The following is a 20,608-nucleotide window of genomic DNA, read 5'->3' as shown; positions in this document are numbered from 1 at the left end:
GCTAGTGTGACGGCAGCCTGAGCCTGCATGTTTCCCGGCACATGACAGCTGATTTAATCAGCCATCAAGTGCCTATAACAGCAGCGGGTGGAGTGTAGCTCCAACCGCGGCTGTTAACCAGTTAAATCCCCCTGCCAATCTCTGACAGCGTCATTTAACACTGACTGGGGTGCGTGTCATTCTACACTTCCATCGTAGCGCCCATGACGTGAGTGCGGGGAGTCAATGGGTTGTCATGACAGCCGAGGGCCTGCTGAAGACCCCCGTGCCTATCATTACGATCATACTGTGAATTCTGGCCCGTGGCTGGTGTTCATATATGATTGTGATCAGCACTGCTAAGTGTCGCCAAAGTGATCGGATGATCCCAGCTTCAAGTCCCCTGAGGGTTATCCAGTAAAAAGTGGAAAGAAAAAGTTTTTTTTAAAATATGAAAAAGTTCAAATCCATCCCCTCTTTTTGCCTGTAAAAAATAAATAAATACATGTTTTGGTATTGTTGTGTACGTCAAAGTCCGATCTATGAAAATATAAAATAAATCCAATCGGTAAACGGCATAACGAGAAAAGTCAAAATGCCAGAATTGTTTCCCCCCACACCCACCTTCTCTTCTCTCCTCCAGCTGCCGCGACATTACAATGCAATAAGAGGCGATCAAAAGATCGTATCTTCCCCAATGTGGTATCTGTAAAAAAAATGTCAGCTCAGGACTCAAAAAATTATCTCACATATTCCAAATTGAAAACGTTTCGGGTCTTGGAAAGTGGTGACACAAAGCAAAAAAAAATATATACCGTATTTTTTTTTTTTTTAAACAATTTTCCAAGGTTGTTTTTGTTTTTATCTGCATACTCCTACTGAGTTGGAGAAACATATTGCCGGAAAACGTGTTTATTTTTTTATTTTTTTTTTTTTAAGTTCCTTTACGAACTATGAACCTTGAATGCACTTGGAATCTTTACTGCTTTCCAGTGCATCACATGATAAAATGAATGGAGTTACTCAAAAATACAACTCATCCTGCTAAAAAGAAAACCCTCATACTGCAATGGGGATGGAAAAATAAAAAGTTATGGCTCTTGGAAGAAGGGGAGGGAAAAACGAAAATGGAAAATGGCCATGTGTGAAGGGGTTAAATGGAATCCATGAGCAGTATTTTGCTATTTAATCTGAGAGCAGCTGTAGTGTAAATGTAAGGTAAGAGACCCTGATTTCTGTGATGTCACTTACTGAGCTGCTTGCTGTAGTTTTGATAGACTCCTGCTGATGAACAGTAATTATCACTAGAGGATTAGTTGTCTCGTGCCATGTGGTCTTCCATAATTAGAGCAATGTAGAACCCTGCCCCCACCACTAATTGGCAGCTTTCTGCCTATGCCCAGTGTACTTGGAAAGCTGCCAATCAGTGGTGTGGGTGGGGCTATACGGAGCTCAGCATTTAGAGAACCGCTAGATCTGCTGCAGCAAAACTGCAACAAAAAGGCCAATAGGGTACATGTCGCTGGAATTGGGGTCTCCGCTCCTACATCATGATGTTCTTAGATTTCAAATCAAGAAACCTTTAAGCGTAGTTGATAAATGTGTGTGCAGCCTGTACTGGAGTTCGTGTATTGTGAAATGGTGTGTCCATAAAATTGGATCTGAAAAGAAGCTTCTATAGCTAGCATAGCTTACTACTGACGGGTACAGTGTTGTCATTGGGGCTCCCCATTATTTGAGTCAAGACTTCCCCCAATTCCATAATATCGGTATCCCATGAGGCTTGTGCACACGTAGATGTTGATGAACAATGACGTCCATGATGAGTTTATACCGTTTGTCATTTGCCTGTTGTATTTACTGACTTGTGCCTTTTTCACGTGCTACAGGTGCGTTTTACCTGGTGTTTGAGTACATGGACCACGACCTCATGGGTCTGCTGGAGTCGGGACTAGTGCATTTCAACGAACTTCACATTAAGTCTTTCATGAGACAACTTATGGAAGGTTTGGACTACTGTCACAAGAAGAATTTTTTGCACAGAGACATTAAATGCTCAAATATTCTACTAAACAACAGGTATTTTATGTTGAACTTTGTAGATGTGTTCGCTCGCTTCATTCCCACATTCAGATGCTTTGGCTACAAGATTCCCACATGCTTCGTGTACAACTAATTGTGATTTCTGTTAACTAATCTCTTTAATGGCCAAACAAGGCAATGATCAGACGCTGCTTAGACCTTATGTATGTAGACGGCTATTCTAATCTATGAAACTACTCATCTATCCCAGGAAGAGTGTGAAACGCACAGCATTGCTGTCCATGGCTATTCCGCACACTTGTGCTCTGGATGTGTCCTCCTTTTTATCCAAGAGCCAGAATGTTTTGATTTTGATTCTTTCAACATACTCATATGGGGGCTTGTGTTTTTTGTGAGGAGTTTTAGTTTTCAATTACCGGTACTCCATTCACTGTGCCACACAAGGTATTCGAAAGCAGGAAAAAAAAAATCCAAGTTTTGTTTGGCAAATTGATATGTTCAATATAATTCTGCCCACTACATTGTTTTTTGGGGGTTTTTTTTTTGCCTTGGGCAGAATTGAGGCAGATGAAAGTCCACAAATCTGATACATTTTTTTTTTCTGTTTATGACTTTAAACATACAAATTAATTAGTTTTATATTCTAATAAACCAGGCTTTAACAGATGCAGCTGCAGCGATATGAAATGGTTTTTTTCCTTTTCTTTATTTTTTAATGGGGGCAAAAAGGGACAAGAATTGTTTATATTTAAAAAAAAAAAAAAATTTCTAGTCCCTTTTAATGACTGTGAGCCTTCAGTCGTCTATGAAGAATAGACTGGTCTTAACAGGGACACCATTGTGGCAGCTTAGAGGGTTTGCAACAGACCCCAGCTGTCAATGCAACCCCTTGACACCCCGTGATCACTTCAAGGTGGGGTTGATGGGCATGAGGAACAGCATGTCCTCCAGACAGTGCAGATAAAATGCCTTTGTTAGATTGACAGTGGCAATTAAGGAGTGGCTGTTAGAGGCAGGTGCTGGCTGTGTAACACAACTAGTGCCTGCTGGGTATGATGCAGGCTCGGCTCCTGAGCCTGCATCTTATACGGACACCAATGCTGGACGACGACTATGTGCAACATCGAATAGCTAAAGCTTTTCTAGCTACAACAAACACTTCACCATTACAAATGTGATTGACAGCTAAAAGGGTTAACTGTGAACGAAAACCTGTTTAGCTGCTAATGAAGAACACTGGTCATACAAGTAATTTATATACTGTATAAATGGACCCCAGGAGGCTCCTGATCAGCCTTGTTTTGTATGGCTCTGCCTCCCTCACTGTCAGATGGTGCGCTCCTGAGCCTTCGCTATTCTATACTGCTCGCTCCCACAAGCCAGCTCTGTGTATCGCCAGTGGGGGGGATATAATGCCCTACGAGGCTGTGTGCTTACTTTACACTGATGAGTAATGCACATCACAACCTTATGTATGGATTTGTATTACAAAGTATGATAGAGAACCTGTCAGCTCTCCCATGCCCCCAATCCAGCAGCATTCAGCGACGTGTGATTACTCTCCTTCCCTATCCAGTGCGGTATAACGTAATTCAGTTACATAAATGCTTTAAAAATCCTCTATAACCTCTGCTTTTCCTCTGCTATTTAATGCTGTGCCTGGTCGATAGTTGCCCAGACTAGTCAGCCCTCTTTCCAGGTTATCACGCCCCCGTGTATCACGCATGGGGGACTTGACAGGTTCCCTTTAACGTTTAATGTATTGCTTGTTAGATCATTCTAACACATTTTAGTTTATTTAGTTCTTTTTTTTTTTTTTTTTTTTTTTTAAAAAAACTTTTCCCCTTGGGAACAAACGTCAACATTTGTCCTGTAAGTGAAATTTCCTACTGTGTTGGCTCTCACCTCCGCTGCGTATCCTTATCCACATGTGTTTTATTTCCTTCAGGGGGCAGATTAAGCTTGCAGATTTTGGACTTGCAAGACTGTACAGCTCAGAAGAAAGGTGAGTTATTGAGCAACATGAAGGAGAAATGAACTGCTTCTGAACGATCCTTCTAGTTCAGTTCTAACTGACTTGTCACATTGTGTTTGGAAGAACTGTACTGTCCTTGGTCTTATAGCGACAAAGGGTTTACGAAATGCAAAACAATTTCAAAATGTGTAACTTGAAAATGTGCTCCATGTTAAGCTGCTGTTGTAGTGGACATAGGCAGCAATACACTGACTGTGACTCATTGACTTCTGTAGGACAGGTTTCTAGGCATGCTCAGATCTGGGCAAAGGTCATTGGGAGGGGAGGAGGTGAGCTGTGAAATCATCTATTGTAATTCTACCACAAAGTCTTCTGTACAGAGCAGGAAATATGAGTCAAGTATCAGACTTGGGGGTTAGTGTGACATTTGCAAGAGATCTGTGTTTTTTAATATAGTTAAATGTAAAAATTGTCATCCTTTTATTTAATCAAAAATGTAAATAAATAGTCACAGGTTTTAAGTACTGGAATTAATCTATTTGTTTTTCAGCCGACCTTACACAAATAAGGTCATTACGTTATGGTATCGCCCTCCTGAATTACTGCTTGGAGAAGAACGTTATACACCAGCTATTGATGTCTGGAGCTGTGGGTGAGCAGACATGGCCACTAGTATGACTCAACTGTGCACATATGTTGTATTTGTTCCGAAAATGTGATAGGTCCTCTATCTCTTCTGAGAAAAAACAAAAAAAGTGACAGCAGATGAAATAAGACTTCCTCAACTACAGATCGATAGTAAATGTAGATGATTTCCCTTAGTGTTACACAGGATTTACTATCATTTTAGCAAAATCTAGCAAGAGCCTCTTCTCTGGGAGATCCACCTTTTGAGGAGAAAGCCAATCCTATACAGCATATGAATGGTAGATAAGGCTTTGTGGTCAGATCCTGCAGGTTTTATGGTGGACTTAACAATCTGCCATTTTGTCACAGTGTACAGAACATATTGAGAGCCCATTTATCTTTTTTTAGAACTCCTCATAGGTAAAATACAAATTTATAGGTGAATTTGTCAGTGAATCTCAATAAACAGCGAATCCACTAAATGCAAAGCAAGGGTCCATTTTCCTCACAATCTTCCTGCCAGGTGCCTGAACTTTACTACAAATAAATATTAAAGGAACTTGGCAGGGAATTTTGTTCCAAACATCTTGGAAACAAGCTACAGATCTTCTGTGGATGTGGGTTTACACAAATCATTGCTTATTTGGAATTCTAATTGATTGCTGGGACCACCCTTTGCCTTAAAAACATAATTAATTTTTCTGGGTTCACGTGCACACAGTTTTGGCAGCAACTCTGCAGAGAGGTTGTTCCAAACAACTGGGAGAACTAACCGCAGATCCTCTGTGGATGGAGGCTGCACAATTCCTTCTCTATCCCTATTAAGACCCACTCCCGCCTGGACTACTGTAACGCTCTACTAATTGGACTCCCCCTTACTTGACTTTCCCCTCTCAAGTCTATCCTTAATGCAGCAGTCAGGGTCGTCCATCTGGCTAATCGGTGTGTTAGCCAGATGTGTCCGCTCTTCGCCAGTCGTTATACTGGCTGTGCCCATTCATTATAGGATCCAATTCAAAGTACTTGTTCTCACCCCCCAAAGCTCTCCACAGTGCGGCACCCCCTTACATCTCCTCCCTCATTTCTGTCTATCAGCCTAACTGACCACTGCATTCTGCAAATGGCTTTCGACTAACCTCTGCACTAATTCGTACCTCCCACTCCCGACTCCAAGACTTCTCCCGTGCTGCGCCAATCCTCTGGAATGCTCTACCCCAAGATATTAGGACCAGCCACAACATGCATAGTTTTAGGCGCTCTCTCAAAACACATTTGTTCAGAGAGGCCTGTCACGTTCCCTAATCAAAGTCATTTTGTGTGTAAGTGTGCGTGTGTAGCCCATTCACTATCTCCACCTACCCCCCACCCCCTGAAGATGGCTGAACCTTCACTGTAAATACACCATTGTAAATACACACCTGTACTTTGTATCTCCCCCACCTCATTGTAGATTGTGAGCTCTCACGAGCAGGGTCGTCTTATGTTGCTTTAATTATTGTATTGTTAACGTTGTTACTTATGACTGTCGTGTTTGAAACTGTTAAACTGTAAAGCGCTGCTGAATATGTTGGCGCTATATAAATAAAAATTATTATTAAGTAATCCCATCCTGACTCAACTGTTGGGATCAGGAGCCTGTGGGATATACAGCTCTGGCAAAAAATATGAGACAACTGCAAAATGTTCAGTTTGTAAGATTTTTCTCTTTATAGGGATATTGTTGAGTAAAATGTAAATTTTTCATTTATTCTATAAACTACTGACAACATGTCTCTGAAGTTCCAAGCAATACATTTTGTATTTTTTTCTGAAAAGGAGAAATGGTCAAAATTAAAAAAAAAATACCAGGGCTTTCAGACCTCAAATAATGCAAAGAAAACCAGTTCATAATCATTTAGAAACAACATTACTAATGTTTTAACTCGGGAAGAGTTCAGAAATCAATATTTTGTGGAATAACCATGATTTTTAGTCACAGCTTTCATGCGTCTTGGCATGCTTTTCACCAGTCTTTCATAATGCTTCTGGCGCAAAAATATAAGCAGTTCTTCTTTGTTTGATGGCTTGTGACTATCCGTCATCCTCTTGATTACATTCCAGAGGTTTTCAATGGGGTTCAGGTCTGGAGATTGGGCTGCCCATGACAGGGTTCTGATGTGGTGGTCTCTTAATTTTGGCCAGAGCTGTATAATCATTTCCGGGACACCTTGCTCTTTATGCTTGATGTTGCCCACTTGTTGGTGTCCCCATTGCTGAGGTATATAGGCAAATAATTATCCATCATACAATATTATCAGGAAGGCATCTGATTGTAGTCATTGTCCTGCTGCAGAATACATTTTTTAGCTAAAGATAGTCAGTCATTAAGATCAGGGATGAGCAACGTGCTTGGTGATACTCTGATATCACTTGAGTATCTGGGTGCTTGGATGTGCTCAGCACTCGGCGAGCATTGGCTGGTGCTTTGACTTGAAGCTCGAATCCCTGCGTCACATGTTTGGCACCTGCTACACAGCCAGTACGCTTGCGGGGATTGCCTGGCAGTCACTAATAGCCTAGTCATCTTGGTAGTGATTGGAGTGATTGGCTGGCTGCATTACCCCATCAGAGGTTATAAAGGGACCGGTGCCGCTATGCTCTGCACACTGACGCCACTGCACAGCTCCGGGACAGTTCTGATTGGAGGGGGGAGAGAGCAGTTATCCAGGCTGTGTGTGCACAGTTTAACCCCTTCCTGACATCAGACGTACTATCCCGTCGAGGTGGGGTGGGCCCGTATGACCGCCGACGGGATAGTACGTCATCATCGATCAGCGGCGCTCACGGGGGGAGCGCGGCCGATCGCGGCCGGGTGTCAGCTGCATATCGCAGCTGACATCCGGCACTATGTGCCAGGAGCGGTCACGGACCGCCCCCGGCACATTAACCCCCGGCACACCGCGATCAAACATGATCGCAGTGTACCGGCGGTATAGGGAAGCATCGCGCAGGGAGGGGGCTCCCTGCGGGCTTCCCTGAGACCCCCGGAGCAACGCGATGTGATCGCGTTGCTCTGAGGGTCTCCTACCTCCCTCCTCGCCGCAGGTCCCGGATCCAAGATGGCCGCGGCATCCGGGTCCTGCAGGGAGGGAGGTGGCTTACCGAGTGTCTGCTCAGAGCAGACACTTGGAAAGCCTGCAGCCCTGCACAGCAGATCGTCGATCTGGCAGAGTGCTGTGCACACTGCCAGATCAATGATCTGTGATGTCCCCCCCTGGGACAAAGTAAAAAAGTAAAAAAAAAATTTTTCCACATGTGTAAAAAAAAAAAAAAAAAAAAAAAAAATTCCTAAATAAATAATAATAAAAAAAAATATATTATTCCCATAAATACATTTCTTTATCTAAATAAAAAAAACAAAACAATAAAAGTACACATATTTAGTATCGCCGCGTCCGTAACGACCCAACCTATAAAACTGCCCCACTAGTTAACCCCTTCAGTAAACACCGTAAGAAAAAAAAAAAAAAAAAACGAGGCAAAAAACAACGCTTTATTACCATACCGCCGAACAAAAAGTGGAATAACACACGATCAAAAAGACTGATATAAATATCCATGGTACCGCTGAAAACGTCATCTTGTCCCGCAAAAAACAAGCCGCCATACAGCATCATCAGCAAAAAAATAAAAAAGTTATAGTCCTGAGAATAAAGCGATACCAAAATAATTATTTTTTCTATATTTTAGTTTTTATCGTATAAAAGCGCCAAAACATAAAAAAATGATATAAATGAGATATCGCTGTAATCGTACTGACCCGACGAATAAAACTGCTTTATCAATTTTACCAAACGCGGAACGGTATAAACGCCTCTCCCAAAAGAAATTCATGAATAGCAGGTTTTTGGTCATTCTGCCTCACAAAAATCGGAATAAAAAGCGATCAAAAATGGTCACGTGTCCGAAAATGTTACCACAAAAAACGTCAACTCGTCCCGCAAAAAACAAGACCTCACATGACTCTGTGGAGCAAAATGTGGAAAAATTATAGGTCTCAAAATGTGGAGACGCAAAAACTTTTTTGCTATAAAAAGCGTCGCTGGTTTCACACTTGCGTTTTTGTCTGCAGCGTTTTTTGCACAAAAAAACGCATGCGTTTTTTCCCTATATTTGACATTGAAAACGCATGCGTTTTTTTTGTACGCGTTTGGTCGCGTTTTCAAACGCATGCGGTTTTTTTCTGCATGCGTTCATTTTCAGAAATACAACCTGCAGTATTTTCTTGCGTTTTTAAGCACATGCGTTTGTTTGCGTTAAAAACGCATGCATTTTTATCGAAAAAAAACAGAAAACACACTGAAAAGCCACCCACCACCATCAAGGTGATAAAGGGATCCAAACCCTAACCCTACCCCTAAACTCATCCCTAACCGTTTAATGAACATTTTCTGACAGTCATAGTGCCACGTATTTCAGTGCCACGTATTTCAGTGCCACGTATTTCAGTGCCACGTATTTCAGTGCCACGTATTTCAGTGCCACGTATTTCAGTGCCACGTATTTCAGTGCCACGTATCACGTATTTCAGTGCCACGTGTTTCAGTGCCACGTATTTCAGTGCCACATATTTCAGTGCCACGTATTTCAGTGCCACGTATTTCAGTGCCACGTATTTCAGTGCCACGTGTTTCAGTGCCACGTGTTTCAGTGCCACGTATTTCAGTGCCACGTATTTCAGTGCCACGTATTTCAGTGCCACGTATTTCAGTGCCACGTATTTCAGTGCCACGTATTTCAGTGCCACGTATTTCAGTGCCACGTATTTCAGTGCCACGTATCACGTATTTCAGTGCCACGTGTTTCAGTGCCACGTATTTAAGTGCCACGTATCACGTATTTCAGTGCCACGTATTTAAGTGCCACGTATTTCAGTGCCACGTATTTCAGTGCCACGTATTTCAGTGCCACGTATTTCAGTGCCACGTATTTCAGTGCCACGTATTTCAGTGCCACGTATTTCAGTGCCACGTATTTCAGTGCCACGTATTTTAGTGACACGTATTTCAGTCACGTTTAGGGTTAGGGGTAGGGTTAGGGTTAGGGCTAGGGTTGGAGGTAAAGTTAGGGTTAGGGTTTGGATTACATTTACGTTTGGATTAGGGTTGGGATTAGAATTATGGGTGTGTCAGGGCTAGGGGTGTGGTTAGGGTTACTGTTGGGATTAGGGTTAGGGGTGTGTTTGGGTTAGGGTTTCAGGTAGAATTGGGGAGTTTCCACTGTCCAGGCACATCAGGGGCTCTCCAAGCGCGACATGGCGTCCAATCTCAATTCCAGCCAATTCTGCGTTGAAAAAGTAAAACAGTGCTCCTTCCCTTCCGAGCTCTCCCGTGCGCCCAAAAAGGGGTTTACCCCAACATATGTGTTATCAGCGTACTCGGTACAAATTGAACAACAACTTCTGGGGTCCAAGTTCTCTTGTTATCCTTAGGAAAATAAAAATTTGGGGGGCTAAAAATCATTTTTGTGGGAAAAAAAAGATGTTTTATTTTCACGGCTCTGCGTTATAAACTGTAGTGAAACACTTGGGGGTTCAAAGTTCTCACAACACATCTAGATAAGTTCCTTGGGAGGTCTAGTTTCCAATATGGGGTCACTTGTGGGGGGTTTGTACTGTTTGGGTACATCAGGGGCTCTGCAAATGCAACGTGACGCCTGCAGACCAATCCATTTAAGGCTGCATTCCAAATGGCGCTCCTTCCCTTCCGAGCTCTGTCATGCACCCAAACAGTGGTTCCCCCCCACATATGGGGTATCAGCGTACTCAGGACAAATTGGACAACAACTTTTGGGGTCTAATTTATCCTGTTACCCTTGTAAAAATACAAAACTGGGGGCTAAAAAATCATTTTTGTGAAAAAAAAAAAAGAATTTTTATTTTCACGGCTTTGCGCTATAAACTTTAGTGAAACACTTGGGGGTTCAAAGTTCTCAAAACACATCTAGATAAGTTCCTTGGGAGGTCTAGTTTCCAATATGGGGTCACTTGTGGGGGGTTTGTACTGTTTGGGTACATCAGGGGCTCTGCAAATGCAACGTGACGGCTGCTGACCAATCCATTTAAGTCTGCATTCCAAATGGCGCTCCTTCCCTTCCGAGCTCTGTCATGCGCCCAAACAGTGGTTCCCCCCCACATATGGGGTATCAGCGTACTCAGGACAAATTGGAAAACAAATTTTGGGGTCCAATTTATTCTGTTACCCTTGTAAAAATACAAAGCTGGGTGCTAAAAAATCATTTTTGAGAAAAAAAATAAAAATTATTTTCACGGCTCTGCGTTATAATCTGTAGTGAAACACTTGGGGGTTCAAAGCTCTCAAAACACATCTAGATAAGATCCTTAGGGGGTCTACTTTCCAAAATGGTGTCACTTGTAGGGAGTTTCAATGTTTAGGCACATCAGGGGCTCTCCAAACGCAACATGGCGTCCCATCTCAATTCCAGTCAATTTTGCATTGAAAAGTCAAATGGCGCTCCTTCCCTTCCAAGCTCTGCCATGCGCCCAAACAATGGTTTACACCCACATATGGGGTATCAGCGTACTCAGGACAAATTGGCCAACATTTTTTGGGGTCCAATTTCTTCTCTTACCCTTGGGAAAATAAAAAATTGGGGGCGAAAAGATCATTTTTGTGAAAAAATATGATTTTTTATTTTTACGGCTCTGCATTATAAACTTCTGTGAAGCACTTGGTGGGTCAAAGTGCTCACCACACATCTAGATAAGTTCCTTAGGGGGTCTACTTTCCAAAATGGTGTCACTTGTAGGGGGTTTCAGTGTTTAGGCACATCAGGGGCTCTCCAAACGCAACATGGCGTCCCATCTCAATTCCAGTCAATTTTGCATTGAAAAGTCAAATGGCGCTCCTTCCCTTCCAAGCTCTGCCATGCGCCCAAACAATGGTTTACACCCACATATGGGGTATCATCGTACTCAGGACAAATTGCACAACATTTTTTGGGGTCCAATTTCTTCTCTTACCCTTGGGAAAATAAAAAATTGGGGGCGAAAAGATCATTTTTGTGAAAAAATATGATTTTTTATTTTTACGGCTCTGCATTATAAACTTCTGTGAAGCACTTGGTGGGTCAAAGTGCTCACCACACATCAAGATAAGTTCCTTAGGGGGTCTACTTTCCAAAATGGTGTCACTTGTAGGGGGTTTCAGTGTTTAGGCACATCAGGGGCTCTCCAAACGCAACATGGCGTCCCATCTCAATTCCAGTCAATTTTGCATTGAAAAGTCAAATGGCGCTCCTTTCCTTCCGAGCTCTGCCATACGCCCAAACAGTGGTTTACCCCCACATATGGGGTATCAGCGTACTCAGGACAAATTGTACAACAACTTTGGGGGTCCATTTTCTCCTGTTACCCTTGGTAAAATAAAACAAATTGGAGCTGAAATAAATTTTGTGTGAAAAAAAGTTAAATGTTCATTTTTATTTAAACATTCCAAAAATTCCTGTGAAACACCTGAAGGGTTAATAAACTTCTTGAATGTGGTTTTGAGCACCTTGAGGGGTGCAGTTTTTAGAATGGTGTCACACTTGAGTATTTTCTATCATATAGACCCCTCAAAATGACTTCAAATGAGATGTGGTCCCTAAAAAAAAATGGTGTTGTAAAAAATGGTGTTGTAAAAATGAGAAATTGCTGGTCAACTTTTAACCCTTATAACTCCGTCACAAAAAAAAATTTTGGTTCGAAAATTGTACTGATATAAAGTAGACATGTGGGAAATGTTACTTATTAAGTATTTTGCGTGACATATGTCTGTGATTTAAGGGCATAAAAATTCAAAGTTGGAAAATTGCAAAATTTTCGCCAAATTTCCATTTTTTTCACAAATAAACGCAAGTTATATCGAATAAATTTTACCACTAACATGAAGTACAATATGTCACGAGAAAACAATGTCAGAATCGCCAAGATCCGTCAAAGCGTTCCAGAGTTATAGCCTCATAAAGGGACAGTGGTCAGAATTGTAAAAATTGGCCCGGTCATTAACGTGCAAACCACCCTTGGGGGTGAAGGGGTTAAGGGGAACCTGTCAGCAGGATTGTGCTGAGTAACCTACACACAGTGTCAGGTCGGTGCCATTATACACATCAAAATGATACCTGGGTTGAGTAAATCCATCTTGTGGTTGTTGTTTAATCTTTGTTTTCAGGTAATGAGATTCTCGTGCTTCGGGGAGGCCTGTGGGGGGGCTTCATGTGGTGCTCTGATTAGGTATTCATCTAAATGGCTTATCCCTCAGTGACCTGCCCCCTATTTTAAATATTGCATATCTTATTGATTTGTAAAAAAAAATTTACATTATTCATGCAGATGGCAACCGGCGTCATTTTGCTAGAGGCAAAATAATTATCTCCACTAAGATGGTGGCGCCTGCGCAGTAGCGATGGATTAGTGACCTGTCATAAGCCATACAGAGGAATATGTAAGTGGAGTAAAAGTGACACCATTGTTCACCCTGCGATCTGGGAGTCCGAGATGCTTCCAGGGGTCTTCCCCATGCTGTTCTACTTCCATTCAGCACTTGTTCCATCCATTTCAACATTTTCACTGCCCCCCAGACTTCCTTGTAGGGTCTGCCTGAAAATTGCTTGAATTTCACATTGTCTCCCATTATACCTGTTAATCAAACTGAGCATTTTAGTGCTCGCTCATCCCTAATTTGAGATCTATCTTCTTCATAATAGAGAGCAAGGAGTTATGTAACTGTTTATACGGCTTCAACATCATACCCTCGTCATCATCATACAGTCTGTGTGGGATATTGGGAAGGGACAGAAGGATTTGCATAAGCCTACATCACAGAAGATCTACACAATAATCAATAAGCATCTATAAATGGCCGAGAGCATATTAAATAGTCAGAAAAGACTCTCCCAATATCAGAATAAATCTAAAGGAGCATCACTCCCAAGGAAACATATCAAATACTAGCGAACAAAATGAGTATAGATACTCGATATCATAGAAAAAAACATTAAATTTTATTTAAAAATACAAACAACAAATTGTGTAGATAAAATACAACAGCATGACAGAATACGTATCAAGATTCCAGCATGCGGACAGGAGGAAAACAACCAGTACACTGAGAGATAGGGCACACTGCCAAATATGACCCGGGTAAGTCTAAAATGGTATAATACAATATATTTGAAAAAAGTCTCAGAGGGAACACCGCCCTCTACACATACTGCATACTCATGAATTAGTATAGCCAATAGCCTTCACCCAATAAGGACTTACCCATAGTCGGTCACGGTCTGTGTGTTGCCTTCCCACTACCCCTGACGCGCGTTTCGCACGATGGCTTTCTCAAAGGGGAGGTAACCAAAGAAGATCTGTGGTTAGCTTCAAGATGTTTCGAACAACCTCCCTGTACAAAAATACAAGTGTACCTAGAAGAATCAATTACGTTAATGCTGTTTTGAAGGCAAGGGATGATCAAACCAAATATTTGATTTAGTTTGTGCTTTCGTTCATTCACTTTTCATTTTGCTTATTGATAAAGGTAAACTATTAACACTTGTATTTTTTTATCATATTCTTACTTTTACCGTTTTTTGCACAGCCACCTATCACAGTACTGTATATGTGAAATATTGTAGGATAAATCTGAATATCGTAGTTGTTTAGAGGGACATTTGACCTGTTGAAGGCAACATAAGGAAAACCACGATAATGTAGTAATTGCCTTTGCTCGTGTCTCGTAAACCATTTCACAACAGTCTGAGTTAACATAGTCTTCATACTTTGACAGGTGTATTCTTGGTGAGCTGTTTACAAAGAAACCGATCTTCCAGGCAAATCAAGAATTAGCACAACTTGAACTCATAAGGTGAGGGTCAGACATGCTTTTAAAACGTAAGAAAATATCAAAGGGAACCTGTCATGTAAGAAATATGCTATTAACCTGCAGATATGCGTTATTCTGTAGGTGAACAGCACTCTGGAGCCGTGCAGCTGCTGCTGGGAAGAATAGAACTTTATTCCTCCCAGGTTTCAGTTGTAGAGATGCGGCTTAAGTCACCGCTCAGTACGTAGTGAGTGGTGGCCGTACCCATGCCCCGACACTGACTGGCAGCTGGCTCTGCACTGAAGAGCCCTCTGGCATTCGGTGCCAGGGCTTTGTTATAGCCGCTGCTCACTATGCATTGAGCAGTATTCAAAGCCGCTCCGACCGCGCCTCTAGGACTGAAAGCTAGAGGCTGCCAGGAATAATAAAATTAATTTCCTCCTGGTAGCCGAGCTTTCAGTGCAGCGGCTGCACATCTATAGAACACTATTAACCTACAGATTAACTCCATATCTGCAGCTTAAAGGGAACCTGTCACTAGTTTTGAGACATAGCAGCTAAAAATATCACCTTATTCAGCATCTGCGCTGCATTCCCTAAATCCTTATATAACCTCCGGGCTCCCCCTGTATACTCCAGAAAACCTTTTTAATTTCTCCTGCGCTGTATGGTAATCTTCTCAGTCCGGCCTGATTGGCGTGGTTTCGGGCCTCTCCATCCCTCCCATCGGCTCGTCGTCCTACTTCATGGATGATGCCTCTTGCGTCATCCACATCACCGATCGACATCTCGCGCCTGCTTAGAAATATCGCATTTCGCACCTGCGTAATATAATTTGCCCAACTGTAGGCCAAGACGAATAACAGAAGGGTCATGCACCGACACACGTACTTCCGGCTCGTGTACCAGAACTTCGTTTGCCAACCCATGCGCACTTGTTTTTTGGCTTTGCCCGCAGTTGGGCAAAGGCGCGATATGATCCATGGCGATGTGGATCATTATCCATGTTGGGAGGACAGCGAGCAGAAGCCGGAGGAGGGATGCAGAGGCCTGAAACCACGCCCATCGGACTGGACTGAGAAGATTACCATACAGCACGGGAGAAATTAAAAATGATTTTCAGGAGTATACAAGGGGGGAGTCGGGGTTATACAAGGATTTAGGGAATGCATAGCAGATGTTGAATAAGGTGATATTTATAGCTGCTATTTCGCAAAACTGGTGACAGGTTCCCTTTAACAGCGTTTTGGGACATGGCTGATTCCCCTTAAGAGCAATGTATGTATATAGAGACCTTTTGTATGTTGTAATTAATTTGTGGAGTGCATTATTTTATTCCACAATCTGTGCCAAGGTCTCATTGAACATGTCACCAATTGTCTAAGTAAATATATTTCTAAAGGTGCTATTGACATGAAATTCTCACCAGATGTCTGTAAGAACTAGTGATGAACAAGTGTGCTCGCTTCTCAAGTTTCATTTGGTGCTCTGGTAGGCACCGAGTATTGTGGGTGTGACAGCCAGAAAACATGCAGGGATTGACTGCGTGTGGCAGGCAATTCCCACATGTTTTTTTTTTTTTTGCTGCGGGGATTGCCTGCCATTTGGGGCGGAGACTTAATTATGTAGTTAAAGTACCCATGATACTCTGTGTGTACCCGAGCACCCAATGCAGACTTGCGTAGCGAGCACACTCGCTCATCACTAGTAACAAACCATCCAATCCACACAGGTAAAGAAATCAAACTATAGATGTCTGTTCTGTCTTCATACACGTTGATACGGTGTGTGATCCGACATACGGCATAAACCACTTCTGTCTCCCAAATAAGCAGACTGTTCACTGTAGTCTAACTTGTTTATTGGTAAACATGAATGCGGTAAAACTATAAGAATACAAATGATATGGGTAAGTATTGGGCGTATATACACGACTGCAACTAACAGGGAAAGCATACAGTATGGTGCAATTTCTACATAACTACATACAGCAGGTCCCTGGTAATCACATTTCCTGTGTACTGGCTGCTATACAGTTAATCACATTCTATACAACACTACATTGCAAGAACAGGGATAACAATCTTACCGGATAAACTTAACCAGGATGGCAAGTAAGGTATTTCCAGCACAGCAGATAAACACGTGTGTCTCGGGCAGTACACAGAGAGAAAATGGAATTTCCCTATCCCATGATGCAACACTCTGATTATTACTAAAAAAAAAAACACAGGTAATAAATTTAACCACCACTGGGTGGTGCTATAACACAGCAAAACCAAAACTATAGTACTAAAACTTTAATGCATGATACGAACACCCTGTCCTTCGTTAGAATGGGCAGAACAATGTCCATCAATTAAGTTATATGTAATAATGAGAACAGACACAGGGACCAAATATTAAACGCATGAAGAAAGAGATGTGCAAAAAAGCCATGGAAAGTCATGACACCTGCTGAAATCTATCAGTAATTAGAAGGCAATCCTGCCTTAAAAAAAGGTGTGTCATTAACAAAATGCTACATTCGAAATATCTCATGATGGGTAAAACCAGTGAGCTGTCTCAGGACCTTCGCAACCTTATTGGTGCAAAACCTACTGATGGCATTAGTTACAGAAGAATCTCTAAACTACTGAAGGTTCCAATGTGCACTGTTGGAGCCATAATCTGGAAGTGGAAAGAACATAATTTCACCATTAACCGCCTATGACCAGGTGCTCTGTGCAAGATTTCAAATTGAAGAGTGGAAAGAATTGTCAGAAGAGTTGTCCAAGAGCCAAGGACCACACGTGAAGATCTACAGAAAGACCTGCGTACAAATGTTTCAAGGAAAACCATAAGTAATGTACTCAATATTAAGAGACTGTATGCAAAGCTTCATTGCTGAACAAAAAGCATGTTCAAGTGCGTTTATCGTTTGCTCATAAACATTAGGCAAGCCTGTAAAATACTGTGAGAATAGAGCCTAGTCAGAGGAGACCAAAATTGAACTCTTTTGATGCCGTAATACATGTTTGGAGGCCAAAAAGCTTCCAGAGACCCCCTGACAGAACGCACCAGACCCACGCTATTGCATTGCAGTTGTTGAGTAATAAATGTTCCATTTAAATGTCGCTGTCAGAGATTGAAAGCAACACACACAAGATTATCATGGTTGGAAATCTGCACCAGCCTTGGCTACTGGAGACAAATGCTGACTATGTAATATAGTCGGTACCTCAACTCCTGAACCCCCTCCACACGTGAGGACTCCTTCCCCGGAAGTGAATACAACATCCTATTAAATCAAGAGGTTAAAGTGTCGCTGATGTTTCAGCAAACTTTCCATAAATCGATGTTAAAAATGAAGATAAAATGTCTATAAATAAACACAATGCAAAAATCTGTCGTCGGAGAGGCAGGGATGAGGGATTTTCATTTTCTGAGATCCATCTTGCCCTTTTTCTCCCTATCTCTTGCCCTCTTTCTGTTGCTTCCCCTCTCTTGTGCCCTCTGTTGCCCCTCCTGCCCCCTCTCTGGCAGAATCTCATCTCAAATTAAGTAAACTTCATTTCAAATGTTATTGTATTTTGATGTCTAAATGTGCATGTTTCAGTGTTGACTTATCATTCACAGTGTTAGTTTCATAAAGGTCATTGTGACCGAACCGTCACGATAACACACCAAGATAGACCATATCTCTATATATAATTGTCTAAGAGTCTGTTTGTCTGTAACGAAATCCCGCGTCACTGATTGGTCACATTCGGCCGGCCTCGACCAATCAACGTTCATAAATAAACTACATACATATACTAGAACGAGAATAACATGGAGGACAGTCTGTGAGGGAGAGAATAACATGGAGGTCAGTCTGAGAGGGCAAGAATAACATGGAGGTCAGTGTGTGAGGGAGGGAATAACATGGAGGACAGTGTGTGAGGGAGGGAATAACATGGAGGACAGTCTGTGTGGGAGAGAATAACATGGAGGACAGTCTGTGAGGGAGAGAATAACATGGAGGACAGTCTGTGAGGGCGAGAAGAACATGAAGGACAGTCTTCGAGGGAGAGAATAACATGGAGGACAGTCTGAGAGGGCAAGAATGACATGGAGGTCAGTGTGTGAGGGAGGGAATAACATGGAGGACAGTCTGTGAAGAAGAGAATAACATGGAGGACAGTCTGTGAGGGAGAGAATTGCAAAGTGGTGTATTTATTCACATGTGTTTAACATTCAAATATATGTACACATACAGCAGGATAAGAAAAAAAAAAGTGACGTTTCGACCCAGTTCCGGGTCTTTCTCAAACTGAGTAGCTGATGCTGTTTGAAAATTTGAAATTAGGTCCCAAAAGGGGCTCCTCTTGGTGTGGCGCTGGGGTATCCTGCTTCCTGGAAGTATGTGGGCTTTTGGGACCTAATTTCAAATTTTCAAACAGCATCAGCTACTCAGTTTGAGAAAGACCCGGAACTGGGTCGAAACGTCACTTTTTTTTCTTATCCTGCTGTATGTGTACATGTATTTGAATGTCAAACACATGTGAAGAAATACACCACTTTGCAAGCTATAACCCGAGAGAGTGCGGTTGTTTTCTCGCTTATTTGACTGGTATTGGGTTCTTCCCAAGTACAGCCTGCACCACCTGATTTGCTGAGTGTGCTCCATTCCCTTGAATTTGTGAGGGAGAGAATAACATGGAGGACAGTCTGAGGGCGAGAACAACATGGAGGACAGTGTGAGGGAGGGAATAACATGGAAGACAGTGTTTGAGGGAGGGAATAACATGGAGGACAGTCTGTGAAGAAGAGAATAACATGGAGGACAGTCTGTGAGGGCGAGAATAACATGAAGGGACAGTCTGTGAGGGAGAGAATAACATGGAAGACAATGTGTGAGGGAGAGAATACAAATTTTCCCTGTTTAAGTTTATCATATGGTAAAATAAATGGTTTCTTTGAAAACTAGAAGTCATCCTGTAGAAAACAAGCTGTCGTACACCGATAGATGACTAATAAAGTTTTGACTCTTAAAATAAAGACAGGAGAAAAACAATGGCAGTGTGTCCAATGGGTTAAAACATAAATGTAAGCACCAATGTTTATATGAATACTAGATGGTGGCCCGATTCTAACGCATCGTGTATCTACTATATACAGTAATCGTCTAATTCTGTCTGTTTGTCTGTAACGGAAATCCTGCGTCGCTGATTGGTCTCGCGAGCTGCCCGTGACCAATCAGCAACTGCGCAGTCCAGCCGCGAATTGGCACGGGATTTGAACCACGCTTTTGCTGATTGGTCGACCAATCTGCGATACTGGCTCGAGATTTAAACCACGCTGCACTGATTGGTTGCGCCCGGCCAGCCGCGACCAATCAGTGACACTGGCGTGGGATTTAAACACCGCTTCACTGATAATGTATATATTTTCCCCGAAAAAAGCTGTGTATTCATTGCATTATTCTTAAATCCTGATAAATAAACTACCTACATATTCTAGAATACCCAATGCGTTATAATCGGGCCACCATCTAGTGTAATTATATTTATCTTTGTTCACTTTATTCTGCAGTGGTGGATTTTTTTATATTTTGTGAAAAGTAACCTGAATCACCAGGTCGCCTTTATTGTGTATGCTAGTCATTTGTAGCCGTGTTTGGCTGTTTTATTTCACTTCAACAGACATTCACCGCCACCTGTGTGTGTTTTTTCTTACCAGATGGGTCGGGGACCCCTGTTCTAGAGATATGTGGCTCACACCTTTGGGATCCACACTTGTCAGACGTTCTTGGCATATCCGGACACATTTGTCATAAATGTTCAAAGTGATAATTCCCTTTTTAATTACAATCCTAAATAGAGAGAACCTGTAAATGGATGACCAGAAATATGGCTGCCGTGTGTGTTTTGTCTATATTTTACCGATGATGAATTATTGTAGACTAGTAGTCTTAGATTTCCTTAAGCACTTACCTTTTTCTGTTTGTCTGGTTTTCTCCCTAAGTCGCATGTGTGGTAGTCCCTGTCCTGCTGTATGGCCTGATGTGATAAAGTTACCATATTTCAACACCATGAAACCAAAGAAGCAATATCGCCGAAAACTCCGAGAAGAGTTTGCTTTGTAAGTACAGGCTGAATGTGGCATC

The 20,608-nt window shown here is 42.1% G+C and overlaps 1 protein-coding gene across 1 annotated transcript in view; it reads left to right on the top strand.

The window, feature by feature from the left end:
- CDK13 (cyclin dependent kinase 13) overlaps nucleotides 1–20,608 on the top strand; it is a 62,030-nt gene that overhangs the window by 35,582 nt on the left and 5,840 nt on the right. Inside the window, exons 6-10 of the mRNA XM_077269209.1 lie at nucleotides 1,869–2,058; nucleotides 3,971–4,027; nucleotides 4,548–4,649; nucleotides 14,443–14,520; nucleotides 20,467–20,583. Of these exons, the coding sequence (XP_077125324.1) occupies nucleotides 1,869–2,058; nucleotides 3,971–4,027; nucleotides 4,548–4,649; nucleotides 14,443–14,520; nucleotides 20,467–20,583 (544 nt within the window). The remainder of the gene's footprint in view (nucleotides 1–1,868; nucleotides 2,059–3,970; nucleotides 4,028–4,547; nucleotides 4,650–14,442; nucleotides 14,521–20,466; nucleotides 20,584–20,608) is intronic.

This window comes from Ranitomeya variabilis, chromosome 6, assembly GCF_051348905.1.
Source record: "Ranitomeya variabilis isolate aRanVar5 chromosome 6, aRanVar5.hap1, whole genome shotgun sequence".
NCBI lineage: Eukaryota > Metazoa > Chordata > Amphibia > Anura > Dendrobatidae > Ranitomeya > Ranitomeya variabilis.
This window is presented reverse-complemented; position numbering and strand designations above follow the sequence as displayed.